This window comes from Oreochromis aureus, linkage group 23 (genome assembly GCF_013358895.1).
Source record: "Oreochromis aureus strain Israel breed Guangdong linkage group 23, ZZ_aureus, whole genome shotgun sequence".
In the NCBI taxonomy this organism is placed as follows: Eukaryota; Metazoa; Chordata; class Actinopteri; order Cichliformes; family Cichlidae; genus Oreochromis; species Oreochromis aureus.
In genome coordinates this window covers 38,191,455-38,207,711 of record NC_052963.1, presented here as the reverse complement: position 1 = coordinate 38,207,711, position 16,257 = coordinate 38,191,455, and the positions used below count along the sequence as shown (strand labels likewise).

Below are 16,257 nucleotides of genomic sequence, written 5' to 3'. Positions count from 1 at the left end.
AATGACTAAATAAAACTGAACCAAAGTTTATGGGCTATTGAGTCACATGGAAAAAAGTAAATATTTAGTTTATAGTCTCTGTTTAAAAAAACGAATGTCAGCAGCTAAAATCAACAAAGAAAAAAGATTTTTAGACATAAAAAGTTAATCTTATTTACATACTGTTTCCATGGATCATTGCGGGGGATGCCTGGGTTAGGTTAACTATGGTATGAATGTGAGCATGAATGGTTGAATGTCTCTGTGACAGAGTGGTGACCTCCCCAGACTGTACCCTTACTTTGGCTGTACAGTTTAGAGACATTTGCAAAAACGTTGGAATACACGAGGTCTCTGACTCTCCATCACCATGCCAGAGTGTAAACAGAAAAACTGCCTAACCATAACTGCCTCATAAACATGGTATTGAACCATCTTAAAAAATGAACAACTACAACTGAATGAGGTGGACCAGAAATGAAGCTCAACAATGCTGCAATCATTTTAATGACAGTATTTCTACGGCCTCTTCTCCGCAACCTCTCAGTTTTATTTTATTACCAGATGCAGTGCAGAGACTTCCAAGGGGCAGAAAGGGTTAAGTTGATATAATCTAGATCTCATATATAGCTGTTAAGAGTGACAAACAGTGCCTTGGAGTCTTATCAACCATTTATTAGACACTAAAGTCATTGAGCGCTGAGGGTGATGTAGTAAAGAGTTTCTTTGCCAGGAAAAGATAGGGGCTAATTAGCCGTCCAAAGGTTCAGGTGTATTTGTATCCAGGATTTAGTGCTGGATGAGTGCATTGATTGCATTGACCCCTAACATACCAAAAGAGAGTATCCAGTACCTCCATTAAGTGGATGGCTGGGTGGAGGAGACCTTATCAGTTCATTTCTCCCAAAATTTTAATTCAGCATTTGCACCAAAAGCTTGCCTCTCTTCCACCAATGAGCTGATAGTGCCGACAAGCTTCCAGCTCTGCCTCACTGCCTTTTGAGAACCAGCCCAAATTTTGACAAATGAGGGCGGAAAGTTTTGCAGGCTTTGGTAGCAGAAGCTGGAGCAGTTTAAGTGAGAACACAATGTTTGGCTGAATCTGCAGCTGCATCTCCTGCCAGTCACTGGTGAATTTCTAGCTGTAGTCTCTCTTATATACAGTGGTATCAATGATTCCAGCTTCGGGCCAGGCAGTTTTGTGGAGCAGTAAGGTGCAGCTGTTTTGAAAGGGTGGATAAAAACAAGGAATGCTGTACATTTTAGGCTTTGTAATGAGTACCTAGCAGGATGTATAGTTTTGAAATATAAACAGTTTGTGTTCACAGCTGATTCATATTATAAAAATGTTTTGAGTCTAAGGACCATAGATTAGTTGAGGATCTACCAAGCTATGTCTGAATGCTGAGATAAAAAATCAGAAAATGCTAACTGGACTACATACACCAGCATGCATAGGGACACTTTGCTCCCCCCCTCTCTAAAACATAGCAGAAAGGATTTTATTTTGAAACTCTATAGTTAGCTTGATGAGTTTGCGCAGCTGAAAAACAGCGAGCAAAAGCACTTTACAGAAACGATCGCATTTATTTTTTAATTTCATACAATCTAGTTTGCATCATAAATAAAAAAAATACATTTTTTGTTTTACTACAAAAAGTCTACGTGGAAAAAAAACTACACAAGGTTCTGTGCCTTTCTCCTATGATCTATAACTTGTAATGCACATGTATTCAGAGATAATGCAGACGAAGACTCTGGAAAAACTTAAATCATCACACTAAAAATTGCACTTGTTTCTCTTATGAAATCTCAAGGAGTTTACCATCTATGTTGTAAGTGTATCCTCAATAAATTAGGTTAGAAATTAACAAGAAATAAAACCTTCTGTGGTTTGTTAGGCAATTTTTTTTTTAAGCAAAAAGTGAAACTCCGGTTTACCCCTGGTTGAGGGTTTTTATTTTGACAGCCAAAACAGGAAGTGCTTATATTAAAACACAAAAACACTTTTCGTGCACTTTTGAACTTAAGAATGGGTACGTGGTAGGTAGGTTTTTACTGTAGTTAGCGAGCAACTTAGAAAACCTGGTAGGCATCAAACAGACAAGCCGGACACAAAGTATGCTCCCTCGGAGGCAGGAGTACGGCATGAAGAGGAGCGGAGGAGCGCGGAGCGGTTCGGTTATAAACTTCAGGTCAGCGATGAAGTTGAGCTCCGGCCGCCGCAGCTCAGCCGTGCTGCCGTCGCTGTTAACCTTCTTGGTGATCGTAGCATCCGGAGGCCTGCTGCTCATGATAGAGAAGGGAATGCTGAACGGCATGGAGACGCCTTCACCCCGCGGTAACGGCAGGCAGTTAGACCTCCACCGGGGGCAGGCGGGGGGACGCAGCCCAGACGCGGCGGACATGGAGTCCCAGGTAGAGGAATGTAACCCCACATGAAGATTTAGCTCGTCTGGGTATTTTAGCATGTCGTAATAGTTGCTGATCGGTCATAAGCCGGAGGCTTAAGAGCCTTAGAGCAGTTTCCTCAGTGAAATGGTTGAAAGGTAGACTTTTGGTTGGTTTCCGTTAATGCTCGATTTAAACACCATCTTTGAATCCCTGCAGCCAACATTGACATCATGGTACCCCTGATCAGATGTAGTTTCACTCCACATTCATGGGCGTAACTTTGTGCTCAACATTGGGGGGGTCAAGATCTCTGTCTAAATAAATAAATAAATCTGGGTTAATTCCCACATGATTAAACATTCAACTATTTTGCTGGTTATAACTGAAATGAGTAAAGAAAATCAACAGCCTATTTATTCATAGTTGTATTGGGGGGGGGGTCATAACCCCCCTGGAAATTACGCCCCTATCCACATTACTGCAGTTAATAATATTTAAACATCTTTAGTGAACTAAAACTAAACTAAAATTAGAAATAAAAGGAGTTAGTGAATGGCTGTGAATAATACACGACCACCCCTCGGTAACACTCACTGGACATGCTCTGAACACGTTTCAGCTCCCCTGTCACAGGTACAGATGCACAAAGTGTTTACCACCTTAATACTGGCATTCACTTTAACTTTAAGCTCCTTACTGTCATATTACATTGCGACTTATTGAGATTTTCCCATTTAGTGTTATATTCTACATTTCTGAGCCATTTCCTTCTGAGATGTTTTTCCATACTTTATCTGCTTTAACACAGTGATTTCCAACTTTTGGGATAAATAATTTAACTCAAAACAAAAATCATATTAAGCACTCAAAAGTAAACTGAAATGGAAAAATACACAGGAAATGACCTTGTCATTATCTGCCTCATGCGATTTTGGTGCAGATATTTACTGACACTCAGGAAGTCCACGCAGCTGAGTCAAATGCCTTGAAAAAGCACTGTTTATATTCTTAAAAAAAATCAGCCTTTGACAAATACCGTCCATATTATTTTAAAGAAACTAAAACTGGAAACTGATGGGACTTTATTTAATTACAAGTTTTAATTGAAGTAAAAATTAACTATAATAACAACTCAGTAAATTCATCAGTCACATCCATCTATAAAATGTTTAAAGTGGCCAGTCTGTAACGAAAGATTCAATCGTGACATTCTTCTGCAAAACATCTACCCAGTAAAAAGTGTTGCACTTTCACACCACTGGAGGGCTCTTAAAGGGGGTTCACACCATATACGAGCCTTTATTTGCAATTTTACAGTTGCTGAAGTGCTTTGGAAACCCACAAATACTGACATGTAACCACGAATGGGAGGAGGAGACATACAAGAAACAGCCAGAGTCAAATCTCTATATAAAAAGAATTAAATGGTCCAGCTGTCCTCAAACAGCACCAATAAGGTTTCCCTGTTTATATTGATTGTTGGTGTCTTAAGTGAAATCCAGTCTATCAGCTAATAGACACTGTCAAAATTTCTTCAGGCTGGCTCGCCAAAGTATTTTCTACTTGTCCAAACATGTATTTGCCATACCCAACTGCAGCTGGCTAAAACCTTCACTTTTCGTTTGGTGTGAACACAGTACAAGGAAAACAGAAGCACTGAGATATTTTGAACCTCAGCGAGAAATGTTTCTTTTTTTTTTTTTTATTTGATGCTTGTTCAGTTAAATTCAGTTTTATTTATATAGAGCCAAATAACAACAATTGCCTCAAGGCTCTTTATATTGTTAGGCAAAGACCCAACAATAATACAGAGAAAACCAGATCAGATGATACTCTATGAGCAAGCGCTTGGCAACAGTGGGAAGGAAAAACTCCCTTTTAACAGGAAGAAACGTGCCGTGACCGGCTGTGGCCATGGCAGAAGTGAGGGGAGGGAGACAGGACTAAAGACTCACAGCGGAAGAGAGCCAGAGATAAATAATAACTAATGATTAAATGCAAAGTGCTATATGAACACAGTGAGTGTTCTTACTGTGTAAAATTAATGGAACACAGCTTTAAGTCACTGATTTCTGTTCACTTTTAGATCCTCCAGGAGATCCGTAACCGGACCATCAAAACCATGTGCAGTCAGAAGAACATGCCCCACAGTGTGTGGTCGCTGAGCCCTCTGCAGAGGAAGACGCTGCTGCAGCATGTCCTCGTGAACGACGAGTACCGCTTCCTCTACTGCTACGTCCCCAAAGTGGCCTGCTCCAACTGGAAGAGGGTTCTGAAGGTCCTGAGCGGAGCCTTGGAAAACGTGGACGTCAACATCAAGATGGACCACCGCAGCGACCTGGTCTTCTTGTCCTCTCTGAAGCCCGAAGAGATCCGCTACCGCCTCAAGCATTACTTCAAGTTCATGTTTGTGCGGGAGCCCATGGAGCGCCTGCTTTCCGCGTACAGGAACAAGTTTGGCGAGATCGAGTCCTACCAGAAAAAGTACGGCGTGGAGATCATAAAGCGTTACAGAAAGGGCCGCGCTAAGGATGCAGCTATAACAGGAGACGACGTGACTTTTGCAGAGTTTGTCCGTTACTTGCTAGACGAGGACGTGGAGCGCATGAATGAGCACTGGATGCCCATATATAACTTATGCCAACCTTGTGCTGTTTCTTATGATTTCATCGGGTCCTACGAGCACCTGGAAAGTGACACGGAGTTTGTGCTCCAGCGTGTTGGAGCGCCTCCTCATGTTCACTTTCCAGAGAGGCAAACGTGGTACAAGCCGGTCACCACGGAAACAATACACTATTATTTATGCAGCTTACCACAGAAGCTACTGAGAGAACTCCTGCCCAAGTACATTTTAGACTTTTCTCTATTCACATACCCTCTCCCCAACACAACCACTGCACACTGTCGGCATTAAATGAGCAATGCTTTATAGTTGTATTATTTTTTATAGAAAACCATTTGTACTATTTTTAAGGAACAAATTGTATTTTCAGAGCTGTTACACAGGTTTACTTGATGTCTGCGTGCCTTTTAAAAGTGCTGATTATTGGACGAGAAAGACTTGACTTCAGAACCACTAAAGCTTGAAATCAAATTCAAAAGAAAAAGGTCAACCAAACCATACGTTATGTCAACTGTTACAGTAGTCAAAGGAGTTTGCAAAGAAAAAAGAAAAGCGTCTGGACTTCTTTAAGTTGCTTGAAGACGTTTCACCTCTCATCCGAACTGTTACAGTAATTATATCTGCTCAGTACACAACGATGGAAATATTAATATGGTTGCAAGACCAAATTCTGTTTTTATTTGTTTCTCTATACACTGTAGACCTTAGAAAAAAAAAAATGTTCAGTGGTTTTAGTGAGCATTCAGTGGTTTAGCAGGCTAAAACACGCACCATGTTCTGGGATGGTCAAGGGTTTCATATCAAGCTTATTTAATGCTCAATCACAGCCTCTGGTTGCCAGCTCCTCTCCCTCTTTGATGTAACTGAGATTATTTACCATGTAATAAAACTGAAGTTTACCTTTTCTGATGTACGCTGTTGCAGTTTTTAATTACTTTATTTATGAATAATTTAAGCATTGTTAAAAACGTCAATAATATACATAATACAAAAAAAACTTCACACAAAATGAACACTTGCTACATGTGGTTAAAGATGGTGGGAATCACATTCATTTTTTTTGGGACTTCTTTATGAAGCTTTTGTTTTTAAATCAATGGAAAATACTTAATCTACAGTGCAAGTAACAAATTCAAAAGAAGTTGTTAGAAATGTTAGAACAATCTTTACCTTTAGTACAAACGTTATTTATTTCAGCCCTGGTTGCCCTTTTGTTCAACGGAACAATAAAGTTTCACTGAGGTACTCCACAGGTTAAACTGTGGTTTACAGAGTCCTTCATTTTTTATGTCCAAACTCAAGACATCACTCACAAGATTCACTTATCAGTGCCTTCATTTAATCTTTGTTCCAATCAATCCTTGAAGCTCACACTCCTAAAAACAGAAGGGAGGAAGAGAGGTTTTAAACACATGATAATAATCATAATAATGGCAATAATTCAAGCCTCAACATTTTCAGCCTCAACTTAAGATCATATTGATTTTAAATGTCTTTCACCTTATTTTCCAAATTGTTATGTTTATGGCTTACTTGTCTGATGATTTATCAGTGGAGTGATCAAGAGATCGGAGGATGGAGCGTTCTGGTGAGATGTGGTGAGAGCTGCTGGAGACGCTGAGGGATGATGAGGTTTGCAGGGTTGAGAACGACAGACCCTGTCTGCGCATTTCCTGAACTGCCCTTTCACTGAGGTGAGAGAAAGCGGAGGCAACAAAACAGCATCAGAATATTTGTATCTGTGGTCACGTTCTTGTAGCTACACTAAACCTGGTCAAGCAAAACTGTATAATGATTGTGTAAAAATACTGGTGGCCACCAATGCTCCGCCTCAGCCTACTAGTTGTGGCACCTATGGGATTAATTTGAAAAATTAAAATTATCGTGTTCACAAGATTTTCAGAAAACGTGACCTCTGACCTGACGGGGTGATGACAATACCCCATTAGCCTTTTACGGCCGAGGGGTAAAAATGAAGAATGAGGTCGTTTTGGAGAATTAAATGTCAGAAATCGTTTCATCCACCTTCAAATGTATTTGACTGGCCAGTTTTCACAGCTAAAAAACCCCCCAATGTAATTTAGTAGAGGTTGCTGTTACATCAGCTATATTTACTCATGTTATGAAGCTGCAGTAGCTGAGTGATATGATGGAATATTGCATCAATCTGACAGATGTGGTGCACTCAGGGTGAAACTTTGATAACCAAACATTTCTGGTTCAGAGTTAATATTAGGTGATTTCCCCAAAAAATTAATAATGACATAATTTTTCCAATGCAACACACTGGTATCACCTGCTCTGTACCAGTAAGTGGTTTCATGGGATGGATAGAGCTGCAAAAACACTTCTTTTTTGGCACTTTTGAGATTTCCGATCTCATGTAATGAAAATATTGATTTCTTTTTGATTAATTCTTTTAGATTCATCAATAACGCCCACAGATATAGACTGATAGGTTACTTTATTAATCCCAAAAGAGAAACTGCTGTTATAAGCATCACTGTAAAGACAAACAGTCATGTAGCTCACCGTTCAAAGCGCTCAGTGGTCAGCTGCCTTTTCAGAACGTCAATCTCTGTCTGCAATTGAGAGACTTTGCCGCGGAGCTGGGACACCTCCCTGGCATGCTCTGCACTTTACACAGACACACAAGTTACCAACTTTTTCTTTAGGAAGGAGATTTCTTTTAACAAGTATAGTGAACTGGATTTATTTACGTTTTGCTGTCAGACAAGGTGAGCCTGTCTCGTAGCACTTTCAGCTCTGACTCTCGTTCGCTGGCTGTCAGATGTGTTTGAAACTCCTTTTGCCGATTTGTGGAGAGCAGCGTCTCGAGGTTACGCACAGTCAGCCGCTCGCTGGCTAACTGCTTCTTGAGAATCTCCGCCTCTGACCGGACATCCTCCAGTTCTCCTGTAACCTAAAAACAAAAAGCAAATATCATAATTAAGTTTGAAGGAGAACACGATGTGAACAGTTTCCTGCCAAGACCAGAAAAAACACGGTAAATAAGTCGGCACCACAGCAAGCCTCACCCGCTCGAGGTCCATGCTCCTGGAGGTGACCTGACGTGCAGTGAGTTCCTTGCTCGAGTCTAGTTTGACACACAGCTCCCTAACTGAAGCCAGATCTGCGAGGAGAGCAGCCTTCTCTTCCTGTGCTTTGTGTAGCTCTTCCTCTAATCGGGACATCCCACGAACCAACGAGGAAACTTGCGCCTCATAAGCCTGGATCGCCTGCATGTGCTTGGAGAAACAGAAAAGTGAAAAAGGGTGCATTTCAGACACATTTGTTTAAAGACTGAAATTAACATTCATTTCACTTGTTTACCTAGAATAGCAGCTAGAAATGTCTCTGTAATCTTTTTCCAGTGCCACATCTCACCTGTTGGATTTCCTTTTCCTGTTGGCCGACTGCATCTCGGAGATGTCTGCGTTCTGTGTCTGAAGAGAGCAGCTCCAGGCGGATGGAGTTGCTGAGGCCTTCAGCCTGCTGTAACTTTTGGTTCCGCTCCTCCATCTCAACATGGGCCAACCTGAACCGCTCCAACAAATCCCTGTTCTCCTGCTCCTGTGGGTCAACACAGCTGTCAGAAGAAGGCTTCTGCAAGGGCTTCCAGGTAATTATAATATGTGTAAAGCCACAAACAAAAAGTACAAGAGCAAAGGGATATATTCTTGCCTTTGTGGCAATCAGCTTCTCAACTCTGGCCACTTCAGAAATGTAAGAATGGAGCCTCAACTTGAGCTCATCCTTCTCATGTAAAGACTCTTCCATTTCTGCATGTACAGCCTGGACAAAAAAGATGCAAGTAGCTAGTGTCACTTCTATTATTTTGGTACATGACAGAAGACTCAACATTGATTACAGTAATTGTGATTTTTTATTTACTTGGTTCTCCCTGGTCATTGTGGCTAGGTCATCTTGCAGTCTCCTGTTCTCTCGGATTGTAATTTCCTTCTCTCTCCTGAGTCCAGCCAGCTCCTCCTGAGACGCATCCAGCTGTCTCCTGAGGCTGTTCAACTCCCTCTCTCGACTGTTTAATGCTCCTTGAAGCTGACTGAAAAAATTTAAAATATTGGTTCATTAAAACAAATACTTTATTTCTTGCGTTGGGTTTTTATCCTAACATTTACTTGAAATAAAACTGATATGGAACCCCAAGAACACAGTACTCACGCTAATGAGCTGTCCATGTTTGTGACTGTGAGTCTCACGTCTTCAAGGGTCTTTTCCTGTGTAAATATCAAGAGTTTGCCCCATTAATTTTTTAATAACATTTATTAGATGCAAATGTAAAGCATATCTTAATACAAAACTCATGTGTTTAGTTTAGTTTAATTTAGTTACTAGTTACTGTATTTATTCCTTCCTCATGGAATTCCATTATAAGACATGGAGTACAACTCATCATCCAAAGCCATCTTTTTGTACAAATCCATGTTTTTTTTTGTTCCTTGGATTAGTTCATATAACATGTTTTTTGCAAACAATAGCTAAGTGGACACATCTCTCCATTAGTTATGTAATGAAAGCTTGCAGTTATGAAAGCGGTTGTTGTGTCACACACTCAATGTTTCTGTCATGGATTCGGTCTCAGACCCACTACTCCCATAATAAATCCATTAAGTTTATCCGGAGGGACAAAGACAGAGCTAGTTAGTTAGATCAACTCTTCTTTTGACCCAAAAGACTGGGCCACAAAACACTGAACTGGTGTACTCATACTAGGCACAGTTGACTTACACAGCATCCAAGCACAATTCTCCATCCAGGTCCAAGTACGCTTGTGTTTCTCTCAGCATCTCAACTCCTCTAGTTGCTCTCTCTTGCACACATGGTTTTGAAAAGTGCTCTTGTAGAGCACAAAGAGGGTCATGATTTTATTTGAAATATTTTTCTTTTGGAAGTGGTTATGGAGGTGGTTCTCTTACATGCCTCAAAGAGTTAATTATTTGACAGCAATTTTCACAGAGACAGCTGGCACGGTATCTAGCGATCACACCCATCACATGAACTGGACATTAGAGGTCAGATGTGAGATTTGACCTTTAAGATTTGCCCATGTGTGTCATGACACACTGGGAGTTTGAAGTCTTCCAGTACACTGCACTTAAAGCTTCCCATTTCATCTGAATAATGACAAATGATGAACAAATACGAGTACAGAAAGTAGGTCAGGGTTTGTTAACTTTCTGTACATATGGGCATGTGAGACATGAAATTTGATCCTTTCATAAAAGTTTGTAATCTTGAACGTTTTTTTGTTTGTTTAAAAAAAAAAAATTTAAAAAATACTACCTTGTTGGATAGTTCCTCCTGAAGAGCAACCAGTTTCTCAGTCTTTTGATCCACCTCATCCTGCAGAGCATCTTTTTCTTTATCCAGGGCAGAGATTGACTTGTGAAGAACAGCTACTTCCCCTTTGTGCTTGGAACTCTGCTGACTCAGCTCCCCTGGAAGGCAAACTAAAATTCAGCAAACAGGAAACAGAGCTGTATGGAAAAAGAAAAAAGCTTAATGACTGTTTCAACATATTCACCTATTCTCTCCTCAAGTTTTTCTATCTGCACATGGGAAGCATGCAGCTCATTCATCTTCACAGATAGCCTGTGCTGAGTATCAGACAGTGACTTCTCCATCTGCTCCTGCAGCAGCCTACAGACAGGCAGGGAAAATCCCATCAGCTCTCCAACAACTGGTGACGAGTATAACAATCCCTTAGTGCAGCACCAAGAATGATGATGTTTCAGAGGAAGCAGTCTAAAGAAACCAATATGTTCTATTTTTGAGCTTAATACATTTTTGGGACTTTTTGTATTTGGTATGATTAAAAATAAACAAAAAACAAAAACGTTGCTACTCCGTCCTATAAAAATCATAAATCAAGGTCATATCTTTGTGCACGAGGACAGCTTCCAACACAGCTCCAGAAGTTCTGTTTGGACCACTCACAGGAAATCATCTGCATTGTTAGACTTGCACACAGAGCAAACATAAACTTGGACTATAAGTTTAATGCTAAGAATCATCACTGATGATGAAAGCTGTGTATCTGGCTATGATCCAGTCAGTTACTAATGAGCAGTTTTCTTTAGAAAACCCTGCAATTTCCAACCCCAGTGGTCAGGAGTGCCGCCAAGAGAATATTTTTTAAGACATTAGATATTCACAGGGTTAGACACAGATTTACATACATTTGTATCCTCCGGGGAACTGTTCCACTGCACCACATATATAATGTGATAAATTTGTGATAGAATATTTAAAAGCATTTTACAGAACTGAACTATGGCGCCATTAGTCAGTTACTTTATAAAGATCCTGAAGTGGAAGTGAACACCGCTGATATAACCAACAATTCAAACCTCAGAGCATTAGACTCAGCCCTCTGCTGGGCGACCTCCTCTGCATTGTGGACCATAGCAGCAGACTGAACCTTCAGCTCCTCCTCTGCAGCCTCCTTGCTCTCCTTTAGCCGGGATACTTGTGATTGGAGATCCAGTCTTTCCCGTTCCAGCTGCACTCCAAAAATATACATGAACATTACATACAATCATGGGACAGTGATAGTGACAGTGCTGGAAGGTTCAGATATCTAAACCTATTAAATGAAATATCCCGACTCACACTCTTTACAGCATTCTCCAGGTTAAGAATCCTCCTCTCTTCCCCTTGTCTGTCTGTTAGAGCTGAAGTCTGTGCAACCTGCAGATATGTGTGCACAGCATGTGTCTGCAGAGCTGTAACGGCGCATCAGAATCACGTGCAGATTTCAAGGCTGTATTCGTGCACTGACCTTTAACCTCTCCATCAGTGTGTCTCTTTCAGTCGTCATCTGCTCGAGCTTTGCTTCTGCTCGTTTGATCTCCTCCTGTAGTTTCACAACATTACTCGACGTATCTACTCTGCGGGCCAGCTTCAGCTCATCCTGAGTCTGAATGAAACGGAATCATATCATGTAAAAACAAAAAGATTGACTCAAATGTGTTATTGGTGCAAATGTAAAGCATCTAAAACTTACTTGTTTAAAGAGGGTTTTGAAATGATCCCTCTCATTGCTCAGGGCCTTCATATTATTTTGAATGTCCTCCATGTGCTTCTCAAAGTCCAAGAGAGCAACCTTCAGCTCATCTCTTTCCTGAATTACACGAAGCAGCTCCGCTTCTGCAGCACCTCCCTGAAAATTTGAAGTCATTGTTCTTTAGTATTAGTTTAATATGAAACTACCTCAATTAGAAATTTGCCAATTTCTTTTTTATTGACTCTTACCCTGACTACTTTGGACCCAGGACTCCTGCCCCTACTTGGGCTACGGCTAGGGCTTATGTCAACACCGCCAGCTCCTCTGGCTCTTTTGTAACGCTCAGATTCTTTGCGATAGTAATCCCTCTCCTCCTCTAGACTCTTGACAAATGCATCGAGACGAGATGGAGAGCGTTCCCTTCCACAAACACCATATTTAGTACGCATGGCCTCCAACTCCAGCACCAGCTCTTTGTCTAGGGTATAACATCAAGTGCATATATAAACACTGCAATACATATATAGCTGCTGAGGTATTTCCACTGCTGCTCACCAGCTGCCATCATTTTCTCTACTTTGTCCTGAAGCCTGTTTTTCTCATCCTCCAAGAAATTCACAAGTCCCTCCATCTTCTCATTCTGCTCTTTGAGCTCCACCAGCTGATCTCTCAGACGATCTTTTTCAAAGTCACTTTCAGATTGCTCCTGAAGTAAATAAGTTATAGCAGTTTAAGCAAAAGGTATATTAGAGTGTAAAGTAGGAAATTTAGAGTTAGAATAGTATATACTACTACTTACCCTTCTTGTTTTTGTGATAATACCCTCCAGATCTTCGATCATTTTCTGCTGCCTTTGAATTTCTTTCTGTTGAGAAAACAGTTTGTTTTTTGAAGTCCATTCTTAATGGATGAATTACACTAAATGCTTTTAAGCCAAGAACTCCAGGATCATCACATTGCTTACTTTAGTTTCTTGTAGCTCCATGTCAGCAGTTTCCAGCACGCGCTCTTTGTCCATCTCCATCCGCTTTGCGAGGTCGTCGATGTGCGTCAGCTCTTCACACAGTTCCAGGTTCTTTAAAGACAGATTGGCTACTTCGGTGGAGGCGTCCTTTTTTTTCTGCTGCAGTCCGTCTATTTTCTGCTCCAGCGTCCTGTTGGTCTCCTGTAAGTAATCAATCTGCACACAAACATATCAAGAGATTGTACTAAACTGCAAGCAACCATTCAAACCAAATTTCTTTACTCCACTTTCATGCTGTGACTGTAGAGCTTGCCTGCAGGTTAAGATGGGCGATTAGTTTTTCGTTGCTGATGTTCTGAGCTTCAAGAGAAATGATGTCATGAGGTCGGCCCCCATGAAGTGCGCCATTCAGTCGGTCAATCTCTTTGTCCCTCTCCTCCACCTAACAGAAGTGCAATTTAAAAAAATATAGCTGATTATCTCTATGACAACTTAAAATATTCACAATGTAATAAGCACCCACTTAACGTACCTGAGTATTTAAATGTTTTGCAACTTCTTGAGCATTTTCAAGGTCTAGTTTCAATTTGACAACACCTTCCTGCAGCTCCTGAATTCTACACAAAAATTGGAGTGAGTCAGACAGAATAAATGCAGATACAAGCATTAATAATCAACAAATTAATTAAGCAACCTACAACAACTCTCAGTCACAAAAGAAAACAAACCTTCCATCTGCCAGCTGCAGTAGATCAGCTATATATGGATCATCAGGTTGCTGCACAGGATAAGCTGATGTCGAAGACGGAGGTACTAGCTCGTCAATCTGCATTCTCTGCCGTCTGAAAGGAATACTGCGCTTTTTTCCACCTGTTAAAAGCACGAGACAGATCAAGATTAAATATACCTAGATGTCATTTTAAGTCCACCAACAAAGAGTTTAGGCCTTACCCCTCCCCTGTCAGTACCTGGTGTCTGAACAACAGCTTGCAGGTTCTTCTCCTGAAGCTGCTGAATGCGTTCAGATTTAGCCTTGCTATCCTTCTCCAGGCAGCGAACTTTGTGCACATACTGATTATTTAAAAACTTCAGATCAGTCGTCTCATGGTCCAGTTTTCTGATGTAGGTTTTGAGCTCTGGAACCAGACAGGACAAAAAAATGTTGTCTGCTGTTGTTGTATGCAGGTGATGAATATGAGGAAAATGATTCAAACTGTGCTGAAGAGGCAGTGCTTGCTTATTATAACGCAGTTATTACCACTAATGACACGCTCTTTCTCTTCCTTCAGTTTTAGAAGTTCAAGGTGTAGCTCATTGTTTTCCCTGACCAACCGGGCATTCTCTGTCCTGTATGGCTCCAGAAGAGAGTCAACGTTTCGGTTTTCTTTCTCAGACTTCCCTGCTGACAGTTTGGCATTGCGCAGGCTTTCCGTTGTGTGGACCAAGTCACTGTAACACAAAGAAAGACATGGCTGAACTACACTGGACCACATGGTGATATTAAGAGAATGAGGGTAACACACGGTGCACATGGTTCAGAGGTTTCACACCTGAAGAGTTTCTCCACAAGTGGCAGTGACTCGATTCCCAGCGGTTGCCGGTAGCCCAGCTGGTCCAGACGTTTTCGCAAATTAACAAACTTCCTTTCTGCATTGCTGGTCATGGTTGGGAGCCAATATTGACCTTGGTGACTGCTATCAGCCTAATCGCAAATAAGATGACGTTAAAAGGATGGCAGTATTGTCTCACATCTGTTTGTTGCTGTTCTAAAAATGAATGTAAATTTCAGGGGATACGCAGGGGACACAGGCCCCAAAAGATTTAAAACACGTTTGCCCCTCCAAAAGCTTTAATGTTACTCATCAAAGAAGCATTCTCATAAAATGGGTCATGTTTATTCCCAAAATGTGTTTAGGAATTTCAAGCTCCAGAGACTTTTGTGCTTCAAAACGGGCCCTTCAGGGTGATTACATATGCAAGCACAATTGATCTTCATGGAACTAAGGCAAAGAGCCTGCATTACCAACCTATGAAAAAAATCCAGTTAATATTTTATAATTTTCCTGCTAAACATAAAAATACAATCACTGTCTTCTAGTTTGCCAGCTACTCTGGAGGTAACATTATTGCGTTAAACAATAACATAATACATTTTTTGAATGTGCCAGATGATTTTAACATGAGCAGACATTTTGCTGTAACACATCTGAGTTAAGACGGGTTTATTGATCACATTTAACCAGGTTTCCTCTCCAAATAAAGTATCAAATCAAGTTAGACCACTCCAACTTTGATATTTAGCCTGTGGCAGGAACAGCCAAGAAAACAAATTCATAAGATATTTACTAAAATGTTCATTATTCATAATTGACTATAAGGCCTGTGCTGAGTTTATAGAATTGCTAAAAGAAGTTAGCAAACATTAAAAAGACTTGCTAACGTTAAGCAGCAAGTTTAACGTTAAGCATGTTAGCTCATCAGAGACATTAGCCTTATGCGTTTATTAACAGTGAGGTAACTTTTTTGTTGCGATTTTGTCGCCTGCAGTAGCCTGTTAGTTAGCAACGCTTGACAACTAACGAGCTAGCGTTAAATCCCAGAACGATTCCAGCTTGTCTTACCCTGGAAGTGCTTTCCTAGCGGCTAACGTTAGCTCGTCCAGCGTAATTCTACATCACCGACAGTAAGTTTCCATTTTCTTTGACCAACGACTTGCACGAGCCACATTATAACGTGTCATATGTTTTCTGGTAGTGTTAGACAATCTTCAATTCTGAGTTGACACGTTTCCGCGGTAAAGTGGTTTGAAAAGAGCGCCGATGGTCTCCGGTTTGGATTCGTCACCATGGAAGTAAGAGTCTAGGGGAAGTATTTGGAGTTGCGTGTTTTGTGCGCCGGCGCTGCTCGTTCTGAAAGCGGACGGGTGGTGTCGACACAGTTATTTAGCCCAAACAGTAAATATTAACGCAAGGGCGTTTCCAGATATTTTCGATCGGGGAAGGGGGGACTAAAATCAAACAGGGGAGGACCCAACAGGAAATCAGAACAACTAAAGAGAAGAACTGGAAAACCATTGAAAAAGCAGTCACAGACCGCCGGGTACAAACGTTTAATAGGCCCAGCCGACCTTTTTGTTTTTTCTGTAATTTCCTTCTTTTAGTTATATTTATCCTGGACTTTCACAGAGGTTTACAAAACACACAGCTTGCATCTTTTTCTGATAAAACTGAGAAACAACATTTCTGTGGTCCTGAGTATTATTTGCCACAT

At 40.9% G+C, this 16,257-nt stretch overlaps 2 protein-coding genes across 3 annotated transcripts; one reads left to right on the top strand and one right to left on the bottom strand.

Moving 5' to 3' along the window:
* The first annotated feature begins 2,100 nt into the window (after positions 1–2,100).
* Positions 2,101–5,900, top strand: chst14 (carbohydrate (N-acetylgalactosamine 4-0) sulfotransferase 14). Its single transcript, XM_031753572.2, has 2 exons — positions 2,101–2,397; positions 4,460–5,900. The coding sequence occupies exons 1-2, from the start codon at positions 2,101–2,103 to the stop codon at positions 5,285–5,287; spliced, it is 1,125 nt and encodes a 374-aa protein (XP_031609432.1). The 3' UTR covers positions 5,288–5,900.
* Positions 5,901–6,313: 413 nt separating this feature from the next.
* Positions 6,314–15,871, bottom strand: cep135 (centrosomal protein 135). 2 transcript variants are annotated; one of them, XM_031753915.2, is made up of 26 exons: positions 15,609–15,871; positions 14,538–14,689; positions 14,246–14,436; positions 13,956–14,123; positions 13,716–13,857; positions 13,520–13,604; positions 13,301–13,429; positions 12,988–13,203; positions 12,823–12,888; positions 12,579–12,729; positions 12,272–12,501; positions 12,024–12,179; positions 11,799–11,936; positions 11,630–11,707; positions 11,368–11,519; positions 10,542–10,657; positions 10,301–10,455; positions 9,179–9,234; positions 8,891–9,059; positions 8,681–8,791; positions 8,384–8,569; positions 8,035–8,244; positions 7,717–7,919; positions 7,529–7,633; positions 6,530–6,685; positions 6,314–6,372 (listed from the first exon to the last, which is right to left on the bottom strand). In XM_031753915.2, the coding sequence occupies exons 2-26, from the start codon at positions 14,648–14,650 to the stop codon at positions 6,351–6,353; spliced, it is 3,504 nt and encodes a 1,167-aa protein (XP_031609775.1). In that variant the 5' UTR covers positions 14,651–14,689; positions 15,609–15,871; the 3' UTR covers positions 6,314–6,350. The 2 variants fall into 2 exon arrangements, with proteins under 2 accessions (XP_031609775.1, XP_031609777.1); XM_031753917.2 differs by lacking the exon at positions 6,314–6,372 and having other exon boundaries at positions 6,526–6,685.
* Between the last annotated feature and the right edge of the window lie 386 nt (positions 15,872–16,257).